At 34.8% G+C, this 22007-nt stretch overlaps 1 protein-coding gene across 1 annotated transcript in view; it reads left to right on the top strand.

The window, feature by feature from the left end:
• The window catches only part of LMBRD1 (LMBR1 domain containing 1), a 109349-nt gene that overhangs the window by 30012 nt on the left and 57330 nt on the right, over positions 1 to 22007 (top strand). Inside the window, 2 exon segments of the mRNA XM_025444405.3 lie at positions 9059 to 9147; positions 12356 to 12429. Of these exon segments, the coding sequence (XP_025300190.1) occupies positions 9059 to 9147; positions 12356 to 12429 (163 nt within the window).

Raw genomic sequence — 22007 nt, 5'->3', positions numbered from 1 at the left:
AGAGTAGTTATTAGTAAGTATTTTAAGTTAGAGGTCCATATGGTCTTTGTGGAAACTACTCACCTCTTTTGTAGCTTTATAGCAGTCATGGACACAATGCGAACAGAAGGACATGGCAGAGTTCTAATAAAACTGCTTACAAACAATCAGTAGTTTGCCAACTCCTCATTTAGAATGTGACTAAGAACCATTAGTAAACCACACTTCTTAATTAGCAGTCAGGGTATCTCCCAAAGGTATCCGAAAGTATATTTGTAAATTTACTTGGTCTTTTCATGGCATATTACCCTCAGGCCCCATTTAGAGTTACATTTTACACAGTTCTGATACAACTTTAACATTCTCTAGATGACATTTATTTATTTAGAAGCAGTATACTAAAAGTTAAGAAAATGTTTCCTTGCAAATACACAAATAATAAGCAACAGTTTCATCAGCCATTTTGAACAATATAACATTCACTTATTTTTCCAAATATTATTATATACTAGTTAGTTCCAGATACTGTACAAGAGCCTAGTGAAACAGCAGTTAACAGAAAAGATAACTCCTCTTCGTGGAGCATTCAAGAGAAGTTTAGAGGGGCAGGGAAAGAGAATAAAAAAATGAGTTGTATTAAAGTTGTGAAATGTTAGGGAAAGCACTGATAAGGGAATATTTGAGAAGATATTTGAAGGAAGTGAGGGAGCCATGAATATATGTGGGGTGAAGAGCATTCCAGACTGATAAAACAACAGATGAAAAGCCCTGAGACTTGAGAGTATCTGGCATATTTAAGACAATGAGGAAACTTAGTGGGCTGGAGTAGAGTGGGTAAAGGCTAGAGTAGCTGAAGATATGGTCAGAGGTAACTAGAGCTGCCAAATTTCGTAGGATATCATAGGCCATTGTTAGGATTTTGACATTTATTGTGAGAGAAAGATGGGAAACTCTCAGAGGAATTTTTGTCTTTGAGCAACTTAATCTGATATTTTAACAAGATTCCTAGATGGCGTTTTACAGTTTGACTTTATAGGGGTAAGGGTAGAAATATGAGATCTGTGAGGAAGCTGTTGCAATAACTGAGGCAGTGCATAATGATAGCAGTAGTGATTTGATTCTGCCTATCTTTTGGAGAAAGAGCCAGCATGATACTCTGATAGGATGCATAGGTGTGGTGTGAGAGAAGGAGAAATTGAGGATATATTGTGAAGTCTTAGGAACACTTCTCTCACTTTTGACACCAACTGCAACTTTGGGAGTTTCTTAAAACAGTCTCAGGTTTGATAATTCTCTAGGATTCACAGAAATTTTTAAAAGCTATTATATTCATTGTTATCATTTATTATAAGCAAATACAGGTTAAAATCAACTAAAAGAAGAGACACATAAGGTAGAGTCTGGGAAGATTCTAAATATGAAACTTCTATTGTCTTCAAGATATGTTACTTTTCTGGCATTGATATATAGCTGTATATGTGGAGTATTGCCAACCAGGGAAATTCACATGAGCCTTAAGACAGAGTTTTTATTAAGACTCTGTTATTTAGGCAAGTCTGATTGATTGATCGCCCACATAGTTATCTCAGCCTCCAGGTCAATGGATCCCATGTGTCTCAAAGTCCTTACCCTAAGTCACGTGGTCAGTCTTTCTGGCTAACCATTTAAGATGTTGCTAGCTCCTGCCCTAAACAAAGACATTGAATACTTGCCAGAACCATGGGTAAAATTCACACCTTTTTTTGGGCAAAGCCAAATTTTTTGCTGCACAGAAAGGGTGAAGTTGTTATCAACTCAGGCAAATCTGAAGGAGGAGGTTTGGTGGGGAAGTATCAGGAGCTCAGTTTATTTCATGGTAAGTTTTATAGGCAGTCAGGAAGAGATGAGTAAGACACCAAATCAGGCGTCAGGAAAGTCAGAGTTTAGTCTTTGCTCTTCCAAAGCTATATCTAGCTCCAAAGAGAAAATTAATTTTTTCTTTTGTAAAATGTAAAGGATAAGCTGAAGTATTTTTCCCTGTGCCACCTCTTGCCTTTTTCAGTACTATGGTCCTTTTGTAATTGAATTGATAATGTTGCCTCTCAGGCGGATAATAGGTGAGAAGAAATGGCCTTAGAAAGCATTAATTCAGTGGAAGGCTTTGATTTAAGTGGAAAGATATTTCCTCCATTGTTATATGAGCAATAAAAACGAAAAGAGGTGCAGGTGGTTTCTTAGGTTTTGTGTGCAAATAAAAGAATTCTTCTCTGATTGGCCTCTATTTTCTCACTGATATTTGACATCATCAGCTGAGGGCACTGATAGAGGGGACTGCTATATTTCACAAGCCTGAAATTTGTGAATAAAAGACTAATTATGTTTTGGTTACCCAGGATAATGTTCTTCTCATTACCATATTTGAATGAGGTATATTATACATTTAAATTTAGTGATTGACTAAATTTCTTAAAATTTTCCTGAAGGTAACCTACTTCTAGTTTTTGTTAAATTATGTATGTTTTTCTTTTAAAACAATAGATAATTTTATGGCAAAAATGTGGTTGAGGTTTAACTAAGTCATGTAGCTAACATTTTTGGAGCACTTTGTTGGGTAGTGGGCAAGGGCTTGGGGATAAAGATGGAGGGCCATTGTGTCTTTCCTCAAGGTTAACAGTGGGGAGAGACATAAATATATAACTTGAGCTATAATTAGGTGTTCTCAAAAGAGATAAATACTAAGTTTTGATGATAGAGTAGCAAATTCCTATTCTTGCCTTGAAATCAGGGAAGACCTAATAGGGAATAATATTTGAATTGAAATTTGAAGAGTGAAAATTGATCAGCAGACTAAATAGAGAAAAAAAGATAAATAGCATGTATAGTGTATTAGTCTTTTCAGAGTGCTGTAAGTGACATATATTTATTTTCTCATAGTTCTAGAGGCTAGAAGTCCATGATCAGAATGTTGGCAAGTATGGTTCCTGGTGAGAGCTCTTGTCCTGGCCCATGGACAGCTGCCTTTTTACTGTATCCTACATGATCTTTCCTGTGTGCTCTCACTAGGAGAAAAAATGCTCTCTGTTGTCTCTTCCTTTTCCTAAAGAGACTCAATCCCCTTGGACTAGGGTCCCAACATTATGACCTCATTGAACTGGTTACTTTTCTAAAGGCCTTATATCTAGATGCCATCACATTAGAGGTTAGGCCTTCAACATAGGAATTTTGTGGGGACAAGTTCAGTCCATAACATTCTGTTCTCTGGCCTTGCAAAATTCATGTCCTTCTTATGTGCAAAATACATTCATCCCATCTCAGCAGCCCTCAGAGTCTGAACTGAGCATCAGTTCTGAGTCCAAAGTTTCATCTAAATATCACCTAAATCAAATATGGATGAGACCTGAAATATGATTCATCCTGAGTCAGAATTCTTCTTTAGCAATGAAGTTGTGAAACCAGACAAGTTATGTGCCTCAAAGATAGAATAGTAGGGCAGGCACAGGATAGACATTTCTGTTCTAAAAGGGAGAAATTGGAAAGAAAAAAGGGGCAATGGGTTCTAAACAAGTCAAAGCTAACAAGGCAAATTATATTAGATCTTAAGACTCAAGAATAATCATCTTTGGTTGGATGATCTGCTCTATAGACCTACTAAGGGGTAGGTGGTAGAGTCACCACCATGGCCCTAAGTAGTGGCCCTGCCCTCTTGGTTCTCAGCATAGGTCCTGCTCCCTTGACCCTTTGTAACAGTTTCCTGGTGGCTGCAATTGAGGAAACTGAGGAGGAAGCAGCCTTGCCACCTGGGCCTGTGGTGGGAATGGCAGCCCTATTGATAACTGAATTGCTTTTAGGTACGTTTTTGTGAGGGATAAAGCATGTTCTCAACTAAATAATTCTGTCTTGTCCTGTAGAATCCCATAGGCTACCTTATTTTGTTCCATCTCTGTTCCCTATATTTTAAATTGGCAGTGTCCCTGCTAGTATCATCCTACCACTATTCCTGTGTAGGCTGAAACTGTTGATTAAACCCATCGTTGCCACCCATACCCCTCTCCTCATCAAATGGTTGTTCAGCCACATTCTTAGCACAGGCTTCAATCATTTTTTTTTTTTTTTTCAGTATGGATGCATTAGTTCTTTTTTGCATAGCAGTTCCTTTACCTTACCTGTCTCCTCTCACATTTTACTATAAACAATAATGAGAAACCAATCTACTCCTTCAACACTTTGCTAAGAATCCTCCTCAGCTTTAACACTTTGCTTAGAATCCTCAACTAAATACCCAATTTCATCTCTTAAAAGTTCTGCTTTCCACAGAACTACAAAACAGTTTAGCCAAAGTCCTTGCCACTGTTTAACGAGTTATCTTCTCTTTTAATTTCCAATAACATGTTCTTCATTTCTAGCTCAGATTTCACGACAATGACCTTTAGTATCCATATTTCTACTAATGCTCTATTCTATATCTTCTCTAAGACAAGAGGCTTTCTCTGTAATTCTTTTTGAGTCCTCCCTCTTGCCTTTAACATCCATGTTTTTATCAGTAGTCTCTTTGTTAAAATATAAAATATTTGTTAAAATATAAAGTGAGTAAATTTGAAGATCCAGTTGGTTTTATTCAGCAGTTTGTGAGTTTGGGCAGCATCCAATCTAGCAAATAGAAGGGAGCTCTGAGGAGTTATGCGAAATGGAAGATTTTTATAGGTAGACGAGGTGGGATAAGGAAGTTCAAAGAGGGTATTGTTTCAGGCAAGACAGGGTTTTATCAGGCAGACTCGGAAATTCCAGACTGATTGGTTTAAAATTCTACTCTTGGGAGAGGCTGAAGTTGCAATTATGTATTAAATCTTGGTGGCTCTTAGCACAAGTGACTCCATTTGGGACTGACCTTCCTCCCCTCCCCTCCCCTCCCCTTCTCCTTTCCCTTTTTAAAGTCACCTTCAAAGCAGCCTAGGCTTTTTCTCATATGCACTAAAACTCTTCCAGCCTCTGCCTATTACTGAGTTTCAAAGAGATAGCCTCATCTTTAGGTATTTGTTACAGTAGCAATACACTTTATGGTACCAAAATCTGTACCAGTTGGGGCGCCTGGGTGGCTCAGTGGTTAAGCATCTGCCTTTGGCTCAGGTCATGATCCAGAGTCCTGGGATTGAGTCCCAAATTGGGCTCCCTGTGGGGAGCCTGCTTCTCCCTCTGCCTGTGTCTCTGCCTCTCTCTGTGCCTCTCATGAATAAATAAATGAAATCTTTAAAACACACACACACACCCCAAATCTGTATCAGTCTACTTGGGCTGCCATAATAAAATAGCACATACTGGGTAGCTTACACAGTGAACACTTATTTTCTCACAGTTCTGGAGTTCTGGAGGCTAAAAGACCATGATCAGGGTGTCAGCAAATTTGGTTTCTGCTGAGTTTACTTGGTGTGTAGATGGCTGCTTTTTCACTGTCTTCTCACATGGCCTTTACTCTGTGCTAGCAGGGAGAGAGCGAGCTCTGTCTAGTGTCTCTTCTTCCTCTTATAAGAACACCAATCCTGTTGGATTAGAGCCTTACCTTATCTTTAGGACATCATTTAACCTTAATTACCTCCATAAAGGCCCAGTATCCCAATACCATCACATTGGTGGTTAGGGTCAACATGAATTTTAGGGGGCGGGGGGGGTCTATAACATGGTAACTGAGAGACTGCAGTTAATATGGAATATTTGAAAAATGATATTAAACATATAATGTGTGGGGTTTTTTTGTTTTGTTTTGTTTGTTTTTTAGAGCAAGAAACAACACAAGTGGGGTAGGAGAGGGGTGGGGGAGCTGGGAAATCCCAAGCAAGCTCCATGCTCAGTGCTGAGCTGGATGTGGGGTTTAATCTCACAACCCTGAGATCATGACCTGAGCCAAAATCAAGAGTAGAATGCTTAATTGATTAGAGCCACCCAGGTACCCTACATATATTGTGAATTTAAACTCCTACCCTCTTCAATACAAAAAAAAACCTATGATGTGATGTTTCAGGTGTTTGTGTGGGTGACAGGCCATGAAAGCCAGGTAGGTAGACTCTGGGTCTTACAAACAATGTTTAAGAAATTTTGAGTTTTATCCTGCTGAACAATTGAAAGACAGTGGAGATGTGTATACATTTGTATGTGTGAATGCATAAAAGTAAATATATATGAATTTATTTTAAGAGTTACAGCACTGTGAAGGATGCATTTGAAGGGGCATTTGGGAGTTGGATTGGAGAATTGGAATATAAATGGTAGTTAGGAAGACAGATTATATAATCATTGTAATAGTTCAGGTGATAGATGAGAGTCTGAATTAGAGTAGTTACAAAGAGAGCAGAAAGGAAGAAACTGGTAAGTTGTTTGGAAGATAAATATGACTTGGTGATTTGGTATAAGATGTGAAAATCTTATTTTCTTTTCTACTGAATTTATCATTTCAGTTTCATATCTACTGAAATTCATTAGCCTTTCCTTTGTCTTTTCCTTAAGAGACAATCTATATTAAACTAATACCATGAGTCAGATTGGGTATAAAATATTTTTACTAAGCAGTTATTCAGTTTTACTGTTTTTAAGATTATAAGAAAAATTTATAACCTTTTGAGGCTCCAGTTCTTGATCTAGTATGGTGTATTTTTGGAAGCTAAGGTTCTCTTTATTCCTTTTTTTTTTTTTTTTGAGAGACTGAGATTAAGAAAATACCTGTATTTTCTACCACACAAATCTCATTATACTCATACTCTTGGTTACGTCATTATCATTTAGTAAACAGCTGATAACCATTAAATGCTGCCTCCTCATCAAAATTGATATATCTGTATTCCAGACATATCTGACTTTAATTTTAGTTGCCTTTGCATCTTTTAGGAGATTTTCCTTTCTCTTTATAGATCTTTGTTCTACAGGATAACATTTGGCCAGTGAACATTGGTTTGCCCCTTCCGTTGTTAAGAGGTTGAAATGCTTTCATATCAGTCAGCTGCTGCTCTGCCTTCCTGAATCTTCTTATGCCACCCTAGGCCCATTTAAAGGGTAAATCCTGGTTCAGTAGGATCTTCAGAATTAAGGCCTAGTGCCTTTGTCGGCTCGTTTGTGTCTTTGCCAAATTGGTTGTGAAATGTTTTGAATATTACTGTTTGGGACATGTAGATTAATTTAGTTATAACTCTTGAATTCTGCCTCTATGGTGTTTCTCTTAGTTTATGTGAAAATATTTCACATCTGTTTCTTAGATTATACAATCCTGGTGGCAATGCGATTCTCCTCATTGAGGGGAACCTGCTTTGGGGTTTGTGCTTTTGTGACTACCTCTAGTTCCTACCTAAAAGTAAGTGCTAAAATGCTAACTCTACTGGATCTCTTCAAAATAAGTATTTTCCTGGAGTCATTCTGACAGTAGTTTGGGCCATTTGATCCTTTAAAAAAATTTTTTTTTCTTGGTCATAGTTTTTTGTTATATATTTGAATTGCTAAAGAGTCCAACTCAGGAGTTTGAACATGTAAGTGTCATCAACAACTAAGAGTTAATTTTCTTCTACCATTAGGCAGAACCTTTGATTACCTAAAATTGATATAGATAATAAATATGCTAAGTACAAATACTTTTTTTAGATATTTGTAATATATATTTCTATTTTAAATAAAATCAGTGGTATTTTGTACATGGAAGTTTTTCCCCATACTCACAGAATTGGTCATTCCCAACTAACAAATTCAAAATAAGCATATATATGGAAAAAACTCTGTCCAAATAAAATCGAAGGATATTATATAGGTAGTTTTTTCTTGCTTGGTTTATACTTTTGTTCAATGCAAATAAATAAGTTAATATCATTATAGAAGCATAATTTGCAATAGTTTTTTTTTAATTTTTTGATTCCACTTTACTACTTTAATTTGCTTTTGATTTTATGGCCAGGGCAATAATGAACTATTTTACATTTATTGCTCTCTGTGTGAGTAATCACTTTTCTTTCTCAAAGTGGTATGAAATAAGTCTCCAAGGTTAAGAATGCAATAAATGGACATCAATGCAAATAATTAGAAGTTTTAATAACTTTCTGACGTGCTCTGATTATTCATCTTTTTATAAGAATAGTAAGTATCAGTAGTACCCAGGAGTAAAGGCTAAAAAAAGAGAATTATACTTTGTTTTAGTTACACACATTATCAGAGTAGATATTTACTATATTGTTGAACTCATTTAGCATTTCTTCTTTATAGATTTTTGTGATTTACAATTAAAATTAGGTTAGAAAGGAGGTAGTATTAGAGTTATTTCTTAAATTTGTTTGATTATCCACATACACAATTTAGGGATACTCAGCCCGTTACTTTAGTCTTGTTTCTGAGCTAGATACTAAAGTGGTATCTTTCTTCTTCCTTCTCTTTTCTTTCTTTTTCTTGATTATTTCTTTGTCATTTCTTTCTCTTATTTGTTTCTTTCATCTCTGTCTTCAATTTGTCCCTGTTTAAGCATCTAGAGCAAGTCCTAGGAAGCCATCTATCACTGTTATTTTTATGATGCCAGCTGTGGATTGAAAAATAAATAGAAACTACTTTCACTCTATGTATTGGTTAGACTCTTTGAATGACCTAAAAAAAATGCTAAGAAGAGAGTAAAAAAATTACCCCTAGTCTCACAATAAGATCTTTATTGTTTATTTTCATATATTTCCTTTCTATTCTATATGCATAAATATGTTGAAATCATTACATATAATTTATATTCTGTTCTCCTGATTCAACACAGAAATTCTTAACTTTTTTTGTGCCATGGACCTTATTGATCATCTTTGGCCCAGGGCTCCTTCTCAAAATATTTTAAATGCAAAAAGTAAAATACAGACTACAAAGGAAACTATATTGAATGAGGTAATAAAACTATTAAAAGAAATTTATAATATGATAAATACATAGGTAGGAGACTTATCACACCCCTCTGTACATGGTGCAGTTTGATTTGTTAATTTGTGTGTGTTGGGGGAGTTGACTTTTGTGTTAAAAGATTGCTAGAATTTGAGTTTTAGACCATTATCTTCTATTCAGATTTTTTTATTTACAACATTAAGCAGAGTTATTTTCTTTTTTGTAGTGCTTTTGTACCTCTGAATATTCCAAATAACAAAAATTCTACAGAGTGGGAAAAAGTGAAGTTCCTGTTTGAAGAGCTTGGAAGTAGTCGTAAGTATTCTTTTTAAAAAAATATTCAGGGGGATCCCTGGGTGGCACAGTGGTTTAGCGCCTGCCTTTGGCCCAGGGCGCGATCCTGGAGACCCGGAATTGAATCCCATATCGGGCTCCCGGTGCATGGAGCCTGCTTCTCCCTCTGCCTGTGTCTCTGCCTCTCTCTCTCTCTCTTTCTCTCTCTGTGTGACTATCATAAATAAATTTAAAAAATTTTAAAAATTAAAATTAAAAAAATAAAAAAATATTCATAATATTTTATGACTCTTGGGACTTTTCTGAGTAGTCTGTTTTTACCGTGTTAAGAATTTAACTCACAGTTCTTTTGACTTGTGGTTAAAAGTGTACTAGAAAAATTGGGAGCTTTGTGTTGTTAATACTCATTGCTAGTTATTATATAGTTAAGTCTCTTCTTCATACAGTTACCAAGTTGAAAAAAACTCTAATCTTCAAAATATTTCAGTAGTGAAGGTCTTATAATTTCTAGTTGTTTGTTAAATCACTTGGGATTACATAGAATATGTTACAGAAAAGTACTTGATATGTTTTTTTTTTAATTTTTAGCCAATGAACTATATATCGCTGTTTGATCATCATTAATTTTTTATGTGGAATATAAATTACAGAGGTTTTATATGAATGAAATAACATTTTATTATAAATTTACTTCACCAAAACATTTTGGAATTGCTTTTCCAGAAGTTTTCCTTAACTTATTAATCAATGTGTCTTTGGCTTTTAAAAGGAAAAAAAAAATTGGCAACTTTAGGAGGTTAGGTTAAGAAAAATGCTCAATCATTGAAAAATACAGTTGGTATTATAAACTGATATCAAATAAGAATGTGTATCTTTTCAGAATTTCATGTGCATTTGGACATAGTAATAACTTTATTTTCAAAGAAACCTAGAGTATTTTATAAATGTGAAAAATGTTTATTGATTTGGTATTTATTCTTTTAATAAGTACTGTACAATCTTGATCAGCATTACTTTTTCCTCACCCAGATACGATATTAAAGGATGATTAAATTAAGTCTTGGAATCCTTGCTGTACAACTTCTTAATTTTCTTGCTTTCCACTTAAGATTTCATCTTGTAAATTGTGGTCCATTAATATCTTGCTGATACTAGCAAGACTAGGATAGCAGTCCTGGCATGTACTAATACTGAATTGTTAGGATTTATGCACCTGATCCTATTACTGAGAAGTAAATTGCTTCTTATAGTTAACTCCTTAAGGTCTCTTGCATAACTACTCTTCCGTCTTATACATTAATTTATACTAGTCTTTGAGTATTAGTATAACTTGAATTGGTAATTATAAGTAGCATTATTCTAATTTCTGTAATCTCATGCTCTTTAGTCTTAATATTATTTTCTTTTATCTCAAATCTTAAACACTGTATCCTGGAGTACATTTTGCTTATCTTTGTTAGTAATACTAAGTTTTTTAATTGGCCAAATATGTTAACATAGTATTCCATTTTATCAATTGTAAGAGGCATATTTTCCCACATTTTTGTATTTTTGATATTGGAATGTGTTTTATAAGTGATAGTACTTTAAAATTGCTATTAGCTAAATACCAGATATCTCCTAATTTTTTCATCTTTTTTTTTAAAGATGTTATTTATTTGAGAGAGAGAGAGAGTGTGTGTGCACATGCACAAGCAGGGGATAGGGGCAAAGGGAGAGGGAGAAGCAGACTCCCTGCTAAGAAGGGAGGCTGACATGGGGCTCCATCACAGGACTTTGAGATCATGACCTGAGCCAAAGGCAGATACTTAACTGAGTCACCCAGGTGCGCCTCTCCTAGTTTTATGAACACTTTCTGTTGATAATTCTAGTAAGATCAAGAAGATCTAGCATCAAAATGTTTTTAATAAAATCTAATATTTTAAAATGTTTTGTGAAATGAAGGCTTAAAATTTAGCATTGCGTAGTTTGTGAATTTAAAAATATGCTTTCTTCATGTACTATATAAAACTGAGACTGTGAATTTTAAGAAGATAGATGGTTTTAATTTTATTATTCATGAAAGATTAATATACATTAAATTAAAATTATATTTAGTTGCATAGGACCTGTATTTTAACTAGATCAAAACAAGTTCAATAGGACCTGTATTAAAACTGAAAAGTTATTATTACTCCCATTTATGAATATTCAAATTTGCATAGTACATCATTGTATAGTCTAGTATAATTATTTAAAAGTATCATTCCTGCCTCTGACTTATTAGCCTTTCCTTAAATAATTTACTAAGTCTAACTTGTTATAGTATTCCTATGTTAGTGCTTTGTTTGAATTTTGTTTGCTTTTTGTTTTTGTTTTTTCCTGCCAGATGGGCAGTCTAGCTCTTTTCAAATTAATGAAGGAAATATACTCTTTAAGATTTAATTTTAGGCTATATGTTGAAAACTTAATTTGAAAATTAAGAAAGAAATTAGAAGGGATGCCTGAGTGGCTCAGCAGTTTAGCATCTGCCTTTGGCCCAGGGCGTGATCCTGGAGGCCCTGGGATTGAGTCCCACAATGGGCTCCCTGCATGGAGCCTGCTTCTCTTTCTGCCTATTCTCTGCCTCTCTCTCTCTCTGTATCTCATGAATAAATAAATAAAATATTAAAAAAAAAAGAAATTAGGAATATCAAGATTGAGGGCAGAGGGAAGAAGTAGTCAAGATCAGTGGGTTTCCTATGTAATGTTATTTCTCAAGCACTGCTATTCAGAAAGTCTAGGATAGTTTTTTTGTCACCTTTTGAGCATCTACTATTTTGTTGATTTCTTTTTAAGCTCAATAATTAGACAGTAATTTTCCTCTTTAATTTTAAGAAGTGAAAGAAAGAAAATCATAGTTCAGAAGATCTTTTGCAAGTCAATTTGTGAAGAGCTCTTTAAAAATTTCTTTCTCTGGCACCTGGCTGGCTCAGTCAGTAAAGCATGTAACTCTTGATCTCAGGGTTTTGGGCTCAAGCCCCACATTTGGTGTAGAGATTACTTAAAATCTTAAAAGAAAGAAAGAAAAATAACCTTAAAAGCTCTTTTCTCCACTTGGAGTTGGCACTTCAAAGACAAAGTGATACACATTGGGTTTTTTCCTTCAGAATATATAAAAACCCAGTTTTTATATCTTTATGTTGATTTGAACATAAATATTTGGATAGTATATGTGTACATTTTTAACAAAATTCTTCTTTTTTTGCAGATGGTTTAGCTGCATTGTCATTTTCTATTAGTTCTCTGACCTTGATTGGAATGTTGGCAGCTATAACTTACACAGTAAGTGTAATGGTGATAATTGAGTTAAAATCAAGAAATTACTTTATGAAGCAATTTCATTTTATCTTTGTCATGTATTCAATTTAATTATATTTTCCTCTTCAATATTTTAGTACTTTCTTCTTCATGTTCTTAAGTTTTCTTTACTTAAGGGGAGGATAAATTTTTAACAACTTAGTCACAGTCATTTTATCTGTATTTTTGAAATTTAATATTCAGAAACATTTTATAACTTGTAAAACTTGGAGTTGGTTATATTATATGCAATAGATTTAGTGATTTATAAGCATATTAGAACTCTGAACTGTGTAGATCAGTATCTATTACTGATGCAATAGATTCATTCCACTTGGGCATATAGGGTTTTTAAAATTCGATTTTTTATATAACGTGATATTTCTGTAGTATACAGAATCTAATCTTCTACTCTGAGAGACTACTTTTTTCCCCCATCTTTCTGGAGATAGTAAAGTATGAGTTATAGCCTGCCAGACTTGTGTTCAGACTCCTTTTTGAGTTTTTTGCTCAAATTATAGAGGGAGAACCAGTAACAAATGCTTCTAACCTACATCTTGAAAGAGAGTAGTGTAGGAAACTTTAAATTATCATGAACCTTTTCAGATTAATGGAGTTTGTGTTTACAGCATTTTTAGTTCTTACAGAAATGGGAAATACTGGTTATAAAGAAAGCATTTTTGGATATTGTTCCAATAGGTCTTTCTTTAGACATGAAAAAAATGGGCTGTTAGTGTGATAGCAGAATCTAACTTTGTTACATAATTATTCAAGGGTCATCATTTAGAATAAAAGAAGTCTAAAATACATGCATTTTAATATCTGTCAAGTACTTATTTGGACACTCCATTTTATTCATTGTCATTTTTGTTTTTTTCATTGTATTACTCTGTAAGGAATTTGTCATAATATCAGCAGGTAATTATCCTTCCATTTCATAGAATATATGTGTACTATGTTATTTATCTGTATTTTTTTTTCTTTTTGGAGAGAGAGTGTGTGAGTGGGGAGGGGCAGAGGGAGAGGGAGGAAGAGAGAGAAAGAATCTTAAGCAGCTTCCATGCCTGGCATGGAGCCCATCACAGAGCTCGATTCCATGACCCTGAGATCATGACCTGAGCCAAATCAGGAGTTGGACACTTAACCAACTGAACCACCCAGGGACCCCTATTTATTTGTCTTTTAAGAAGCAGTCACAAGTTAACAACAAATTATGAGTTAGACCTGGACTCTAATTGCTATTCTGTGACTGATGTGTTAAGCTGATTTTGCATTTGTTTTCTAACCTTCCTAGGTCAGCGTCTTACCCATTAAATGCTAATTTTAAAAAAATGCCTTTTAGAGATTTTTAAAGGTCAAATGATAGATGTAAAAGCGCTTTGAAAACTACAGGAAAATGAGTATATAACAGTTGACAAAAGATTAGTCAGGTGAAACAAATGGAAAAAGAGGAAACCAATATGTAAGGTCAACATCAAGAACTATGAAGAGTCTAACATTTTACCCTACCTGCAGCCTGCTGTATTTCTGTGGTTGTTGGCTGAAATGCAAGACTTCTGGGTCAAAGAAAAGACCTTTATATTGCACCATTAACAGCCATAGGGTTAACATTTTCTTGTGCTGGCTTCCTGAGTTCCAATTCCCATTGGGCAGTGTGAAGTGCATAAGATAATACTTTCGTATAGAAGAGGAACATTAACCTGAGGGAAGCTAAATCTTTTATAATGGACAATAATCCTGCCTGCTCTTTGCTCCAGAGAAAGATGTTGTCTTTGTTTTCCAAGGCTGTTTTCTATATAAACATCCTTGAAAGGATAGTATGGAAAAAAGTGAACATGTGTACCTGGCTTGCAAGGTTAACAGAAGTGAGAGACCCATCGAGGATTGATGTCCAATATTCAAATGGTATTTGCAATGAAAAAAATAAGGCAGTATAATGGGATAGACAATACAGGAGGCTGGTTCTACTATAAAGGTCAGGAATGACTTCTCTAACATTTGAATAGAGACTTGAGTAAAGTGACTAAGCCAGCTATGAATGAAGAGTAAGTGCAGAAATTGTGAGGTAGGCACATGTGTGCTGTGTTCAGATAATAGCAAAGAAGCAAAGCCAGTGTGGCTGGCGCTCAGTTAACAAGGGGAAGGATGAATGAAGTTTAAATGAGAAATAGCCAGAGGCCATGTTATGTAGAACCTTATACACCATGGTTAGGATTTTGAATTTTATTTTGATTGAGATTAGAAACCATTGGGAGGTTTTAAATGGAGAAGTATGATAGAACCTATCTAACATTTTAATACTATTACTCTAATGGCTCTGAATTACATAAGCTGTGGCAGTGATGAGTAGGAGTGGGAAAAATGTGTGAAATTATAAAATTCTTTGAAAGCTTCCCTGTAAGAACAATATTATTGTAAAGAAAATATTTTGAATTAATATTTTATATTACTCTAACAAAAACTGTGAAAATTATCATTTAAATAATTAAACCAGATAAAATAATCATACTGACTTAGTTAAGGTATTCTTAGAAGAGCTTTACTTTTTTAGGTTGTAGAGGGCATTGATAGAGGACTCTATGATGGGGCTTTGGCTAGGAACCTGAAAGACATAGAAGGTATGCTGAATAAGTAGGGAGGGGTCCCTTAAGTCCTAAGCCCAAGGGAGAGGGTCCAGTGTAACAGTATAGCAAGGTCAAACTATCTAGGGAGTTCTATTTTTTCTTAAGTAGCATAGGCAATAAAATGTGATCCTGGTGGAGAGTCTTTAGTAGTCTTCAGTAGTCTTCACTACTAAAAAGTCTTTTTAAGTCTGTGGTCCCTTGAACTACTTTACTATCTAAATTTACTAATTTCTAAAGTAGGAATAATGTTTAATAAGATTTTGATAATTTAAGTAAGCAGTTTATCAAGTCTTGGAATTTGTTGCTCACCAAGTAGTCACTAGTAGCTCAAATTGTTGAATATTCATGGTTTAGCATGGTTTAAACTATAATCCACAGCTCTTTCCATGTCTTACTGTGAAAATAAACTAGATGCTCAGTTGTATCATGATCAGTGAGAATGTGGCTTATGAAAAGATGAGTAAGTCAAAAGAGATATTCCAAGTTGGGTGGTAGTTACTTGGGGGAGGGGATGGATAGACAAACATCATTTAAATAGCACAGAATATACTCAGAAGTCTGTGGGAGAATGTTTTGCTACCAAGCCAGTCAGGCCAGTTTTACTATCTAGTGTGTATCGAGGTGACCCTGTTTAGTGGAGGGAGAGCATGGCCTTTATAGCTGAGCGCTAGTAGTGAGTGAAAGTCTTTATGTAAAACCTAGTATCTGAACCCGAGCTTCTTCATCTGTAGTAATGGGCCATTAATACTCAAACTTTATTGAAAATCAACTGTTTATAGAAATGTGATTTTATTATAGAGAGGTGGTTAATAGTGCTGATTGTTTCCTGCAGATGTAAAGTTTTGTCCTAACCTGTTATGGAAAAGCCTGAGAATTGAGCTTTTCACCTTGTAGAGCATGGAAAGAAGTACAGTGTATATTCACGGGAACTAGAAGAGATTTATTTTATTTTACTTATTTTTGAGAGAGCGTGTAAGCAGAGGAAGGGGCAGGAGAAGGAGAGAGAGTATCATAAGCAGGCTCTAAGCTCTGCGTCCAGCCCAACACGGGACTCAGTCTCATGACCCTGATATCATGACCTGAGCTAACATCAAGAGTTGAATGCTTAATCACCCAGGTGATCCAAGAGATTGATTTTATTCAACATTAAAAGTTAATACTTAAGTACTTGGAACCTGAGTGCAAAGAACTAATTATTAAAAGTAAAGTCATGTCTATCATGAAGTCTGTAACTGTTAATATTGAGCCCAGAGAAGTTTTTGTAATGTGTCAGTAGAGTATGATTTTCTTAACTACCCACTATTGTTTAGTTTAGCATCTAGGTGATTATTTAAATTTTACCGAGATTATCTCTACTATGTTGAAAGGGATAACCCAATAATTAGGTACTTAATATTAGAAGAATGTCAAACAACATACAGCTTGCCTATTCAGCTTAAATTGAAAGGGAATGCTACTTTAAAAATAATAAAACCTCTAGACACAAATATTTATGTAGATATTTTAATTTTTTGGTGCCACCAAGTGGGGAAATGTTGAATAATAATACTTTCATATAAAATGTGTCGTGTGGACCACCAAAGTGCCTATAGAAGCAGTGGCTACTGAACTTTTTATTATATACACATACCAGTAAAATATTGACTATATTGTCACACATATATATTTATGCACATATACAATATAACATGCTAATCTATATACATTTAACATAAAATATAAAGTAGTGGATTAAAGAAAAAGTGATAAACTAAAGATTCAGAAATAGAAATAGAGCATTGGTTCTCAATAATCTTTAAAGAGAGAAATGCTCTTTAAAAGTCCAACTTCCTCAGCTTTCTATGTGATACTATGTTTCATTGAGTCTATACCACTGTATACCTTTGGTATACAAAGGTACTGTAAGATGTACCTTTATTTTACATACCAATATAATGATCTCTGCCTTTGCTTTCTATTTATAATTTTTGTTTTATGTTAGTGCAAATCTTTTAAACTTGTATTCTTTTATTTTTTGTTTTTTTAACTTATATAAGTACTTTTTAAAAATTGTATCATTCTTCATGTGTAATAAGGAAAATATAAGTGAAATAAATTGGAAAGGTGTTCCTTAAAACTTCACATTTGGAATCTGAGTCTCCTGAATCACTTTTTAAAATATGTTATTCATGTTCTTATTTTACTATATACAAGATGCTTCTTTTACACTATCAAGAGAATTGGTGATGAGCTTTTCTTAAGGCCTCCACTCTTGTCTGGAATTTTCTCTGAAGCTGCTAACATACACATTTTGTAAGTGTAAGCTGTTTTTGCTGTTATTTCTTGTCCTGCCATGTGATGGGCAAATGAAAAATGGCTTTTACTTTGGGTGTGTTCCTCTAAGCTCATAAAACATTTGGTTGTTGCTTTGCAAGAAATATGGGATTATGCTGCTCCTTGTTTCTTTTTTTTTTTTAAGATTTATTTATTTTGAGAGAGTAAGAACAAGCACATTCAGGAGGGGCAGAGGGAGAGGGAGAGAGAATCTCAAGCAGACTCCATGCTCAGCACAGAGCCCCATGTGGGCTTGATCTCATGACCTGAGCTGAAACCAAGAGTCAGAAGCTTAATCAACTAAGCCATCTAAGTGTCTCTGCTCTTTGTTTCAATAAATATTTGCCTCACTATTTGCTTCTTTGTTCTCTTTCTTCTTACACATTACCTTTTGTTTCAATGTTAAATCACAGTACTATCTTAAAGATATTTTAAGTGGCAATTAAACTCAGGAGTGATAGCAAGAATGCATGTAACTATAGTGTAACTGGCTGTGACCAAATTTGTAAGTGTGCAAGTAATGACAAGTATGTCATGACTTCTGTGTAGCCAGTGATTTATAAGATGTATACAGATTTCACTAATGTTAAATGTGATAAAATATGTGTCTTAAAGTCCATGAGTAAAGAAGAAATCTTAATTGAGTATGTGTTTGATGAATTGTTTCATTAGTTAGAAGTGCATACGTCTTTGAGTAATAGGTGTTACAAATATATGCCAGACATTTTTGCAGTCTACAAGCAGTGGTTGGTGTTGACCCTATACAGTAATCTAAGGATCACAGGTTGGAAACTTATTCTAGATATTAGAGAGAGAGAGAGATTGAGGGAAAAGGTGCTGTTCTAAACTGGGCAAGATAACAAGGTTTTAGAAAGGTTTGTAGTTTGTATATACTTTTTCAAACGCCGGGTTTTATTATATATGGTGATTTATTTTTGGAAGGTGAAGCATAATATTAGAGGCAATTATGACCAACCTTAGAAGCATTTTTAAAGGATATAATCTCTTTAGCCTTGTTGATTTTCTGATAATTCACTAGAGGGCAGTAGTAAGCAGTGGAAGTTTAGTTTCTGAAAAGGATAGCTTTTTTTTTAATACCTTTTTTTCAAAGTCTGAGGCTAAATTCAAAAGATTATTCTATAAAGACATAAGATTGTAATGATTAAATGTTTTATGTAATGTTTTTTGACAGTTTTGCCATAATTAAATATTACAGTTAGATTTTCTGATAATCATTAAAACTTAAATATGCAATCCAAAAAAAAAAAAAGCTGAAAAGGTAGATAATCCAAAACTATGACAACTTACTTTTATTGTTCTTTTCAGACAAATAAAAGGTCGTAAAAAGATGTTGTGTTCTGGTCCCATGTTACCACAAGGTATTACCAAGGACATGTCTTTATTTTCTAAGATTTTCATATTAAGCTACTTAGGAATTTAGTTCAGCTCTTTTAACAAATAAATAAATTCCACGGAAGGAAATGAATTCATGTGAATTAAGGTTTCTTTTTTAAAACAATTTTGGTTAAATATTATTAGAAAAAATATCAATTAAAATAATAAAATAAAATAAAGAAAAATTATCAATTGAATAAATCTGTTTTTGGAATAAAAGTAGGAGAAAAAACAATTAAGACTTGCTTTTACACACCAAATAGTCTACTGTACTTTTTTCAATCTGGCTGAGAAATCTGTGTTTTTTTTTTTTTTTTTTTTTAAGATTTTATTTATTTATTCATGATAGTCACACACACAGAGAGAGAGAGAGAGAGAGAGAGGCAGAGACACAGGCAGAGGGAGAAGCAGGCTCCATGCACCGGAAGCCCGACGTGGGATTCGATCCCGGGTCTCCAGGATTGCGCCCTGGGCCAAAGGCAGGCGCCAAACCGCTGCGCCACCCAGGGATCCCGAGAAATCTGTGTTTTTAAGAATTTTCTGAGTGATTCAGAGTTTGGCGGATCTAGTGATAAAATAAATGTGCAGACCAATAATGTTAATGTATAGCATTTTGTAATATAATTGAGTTATAAGCAAGGCACCCTTATAAGTCAAGGCATATTTCTCACACATGATGTAATTGAGACCTGAAGGGCATTGAAATTTGCTAAAGAAGTAGGGTTAAGAAGTTAGAAATTCTAGATGAAGGCACTATATGTAGCAAAGTGTGGAAACTGGGCAAAGCTAGAAGTAGTATAAAACTAGAGAACAATTCAGAGGTGTGAGGCATGAGATGAAGTTGGTAAGGGTCAGATCATGAAGGGTTTTGTATGCCAGGATTAGATAATTACAGTCTATTCACAAGACCAGTAATTCTACCTCTCATTGAAAAAAAAAAGTAACAAAACAACTTTTTTTAAACAATCTTACATGAAATTCTGATATATAAAAAAGTTAGCTGTACAACATAGAATTGCTCTGGTTAAAGTAGTAGCAGGTCCCCATGCAGCTACCAGTCTTCTTCTCTACCGTAGTGGCCTTAAAGGCATCTACCCCAACTCCTAGAGTGCCCTTCCAGAGCACTTTGAAAACTCTTCTAACTGGGGGCTCTTGGGTGGCTCAGTTAGTTAAGCATCTGCCTTCGGCTCAGGTCATGCTCACAGGGTACCTGTGTCAAGCTTCCTATTCAAGGCAGAGTCTGCTTCTCCCTCTGCCCCTGGCCCTGCTTATGCTCACTATCTCTCAAATAAATGAAAAAAATCTTTAAAAGAATAAATAGAAAACTATTCTAATTAGTCCTGGAGATCTTAATGATGTTAATTACAGGAGTGACATAATCTGATGTGAGTCCTAGAGATTACTTTGGTGGAAACAGTGTAAAAGATAGATTTATAGATAATGAGACAGCAGTATTTAGATGATCTTGTATTTGACAGTATTTGACAGTAGACTCTAAATAAGGGCATTGTTGATACTGACTAGAGCAACAGATTCCTTTGGAAATAATATTGAATACTGCGGTTCTATGTTTAGGGATCCATTAAATAGAGATTAACAAGCATTAGAGTAAAATAAGCTTGTTTAGAGGGAGTTGGGAGGACAAGGAATTTATTTGGGCATAAATTTGGTTGTAAAAAGCAACATACTCTTCTGTTAAAACTAGTATGTGAGTGGATAATTGGTCAATAGTCATTATGTAATATTCTTCAGAGTCTTCAAGCATTATATTACTTTATTTCAGTTTTGAAAAGTAGTAGAAGTATACTAGAAGAAACAAATGGGTCAAATGATAATAGGGATAAGAAAGTTCTATAAGGAAAGATTAAAGGAACATTGGGATAGGCTTTTTTATTTACATGAATTTCAGTGTTTTAAGGATATGCTATTATATATTCTTTTTATATTTTACCAAGGTTATTACAGGTACAAATTTGATAAGAATTGATTAATTACAAGAAAATTACTCTGCCTAAATTAGGTTTTCTTTTAATATGAAACAATCTTTCCTACTTTCTGTTTCTCAGGGAGGACAGGGAGGAGAGGAGATGATGGGGAAATCATGAGAACATTAACTTACATTTTAACAATCTGTAAAATACAATATTTTAAGGTATTAGAAAATAGAAGGATTTGAATGTGGGTAATAAGTTCAGCTACTGAATTATCTAGATACAATGTGCTATATATATTGATATATATATTGATAATATATTGATATTACCTGATAGAACTAGTTAATTTCTGGGATTCCTTTTTGGTCATGTTCTTTGTTCGTATTCTCCCTTTATTAAAAAACAAAACAAAACATTGATGAATAAAATGATGGTTTTAAGATTGTTGCACAAGAAGACCCTGAACTCACCTTTTCCCATGGACACAACAAAATTACAGCTATGTTTGGAATAAATTTTCTCTAAAAACCACTTGAGAACTTAATAAATAATACCTCTGCAACAAAAGGCAAAGAGACACATCAAGTAGTGTAGGAGAGTCGGCCTTACACCCACCCCTATCCCAGATGACCCCACAATCAGAAGATATCCCAAAATAAGGAACTCTCCCTTGAGGTGTGAGGGGATTGTGCCCCCTATCAGGCATCCTGACCCTAGGGGCTAGCACTGGAAAGATGACACCCTCCTTCCCCCAAAACATCTGGTTTTGAAAATCAGAGGGGGTTTAAAAGAGGAAGAATGCTAGAACTATAGGTAACAGAAGATCCTGCTCTTAAGTGGCTTGTGTACAAATCTGCTCTCCCTGAGATCCAGCACAAAAGCAACAGATTGAGAAGTGCCTACATTGTGAGAGAGAACCACTTACTAATGTTAAGGATGCTGCATGCAGCAAAGACAGGGACTTGTAGGCACTTAATATGGTGATGGAAGCATTGGTAGAGTCCATTTTTGGAATCTCATTCTAATTTGCTGGTGACAGCAGTTGAGTACCATTTTTCATTTAAAGATTTTATTTATTTATTCATGAGAGACACACAAAGAGACAGGCAAAGACATAGGCAGAGGGAAAAGCAGGCTCCCCAGGGGGAGCCTGATTCAGGATTTCATCCCAGGACCCCAGGATCACAACCTCAGCCAAAGGCAGATGCTCAACCACTGAGCCACCCAGGTTTCCCTCTAGCTCTCCCTCCAGCATGCTAGCACCAGAGGGCATACTCTGCTCACTTAATCCTTAACC

Source organism: Canis lupus, chromosome 12, assembly GCF_003254725.2.
Source record: "Canis lupus dingo isolate Sandy chromosome 12, ASM325472v2, whole genome shotgun sequence".
Classification (NCBI taxonomy): Eukaryota; Metazoa; Chordata; class Mammalia; order Carnivora; family Canidae; genus Canis; species Canis lupus.
Note: the sequence above shows the minus strand (reverse complement) of the source record. Positions and strands in the feature narration are given on the sequence as shown.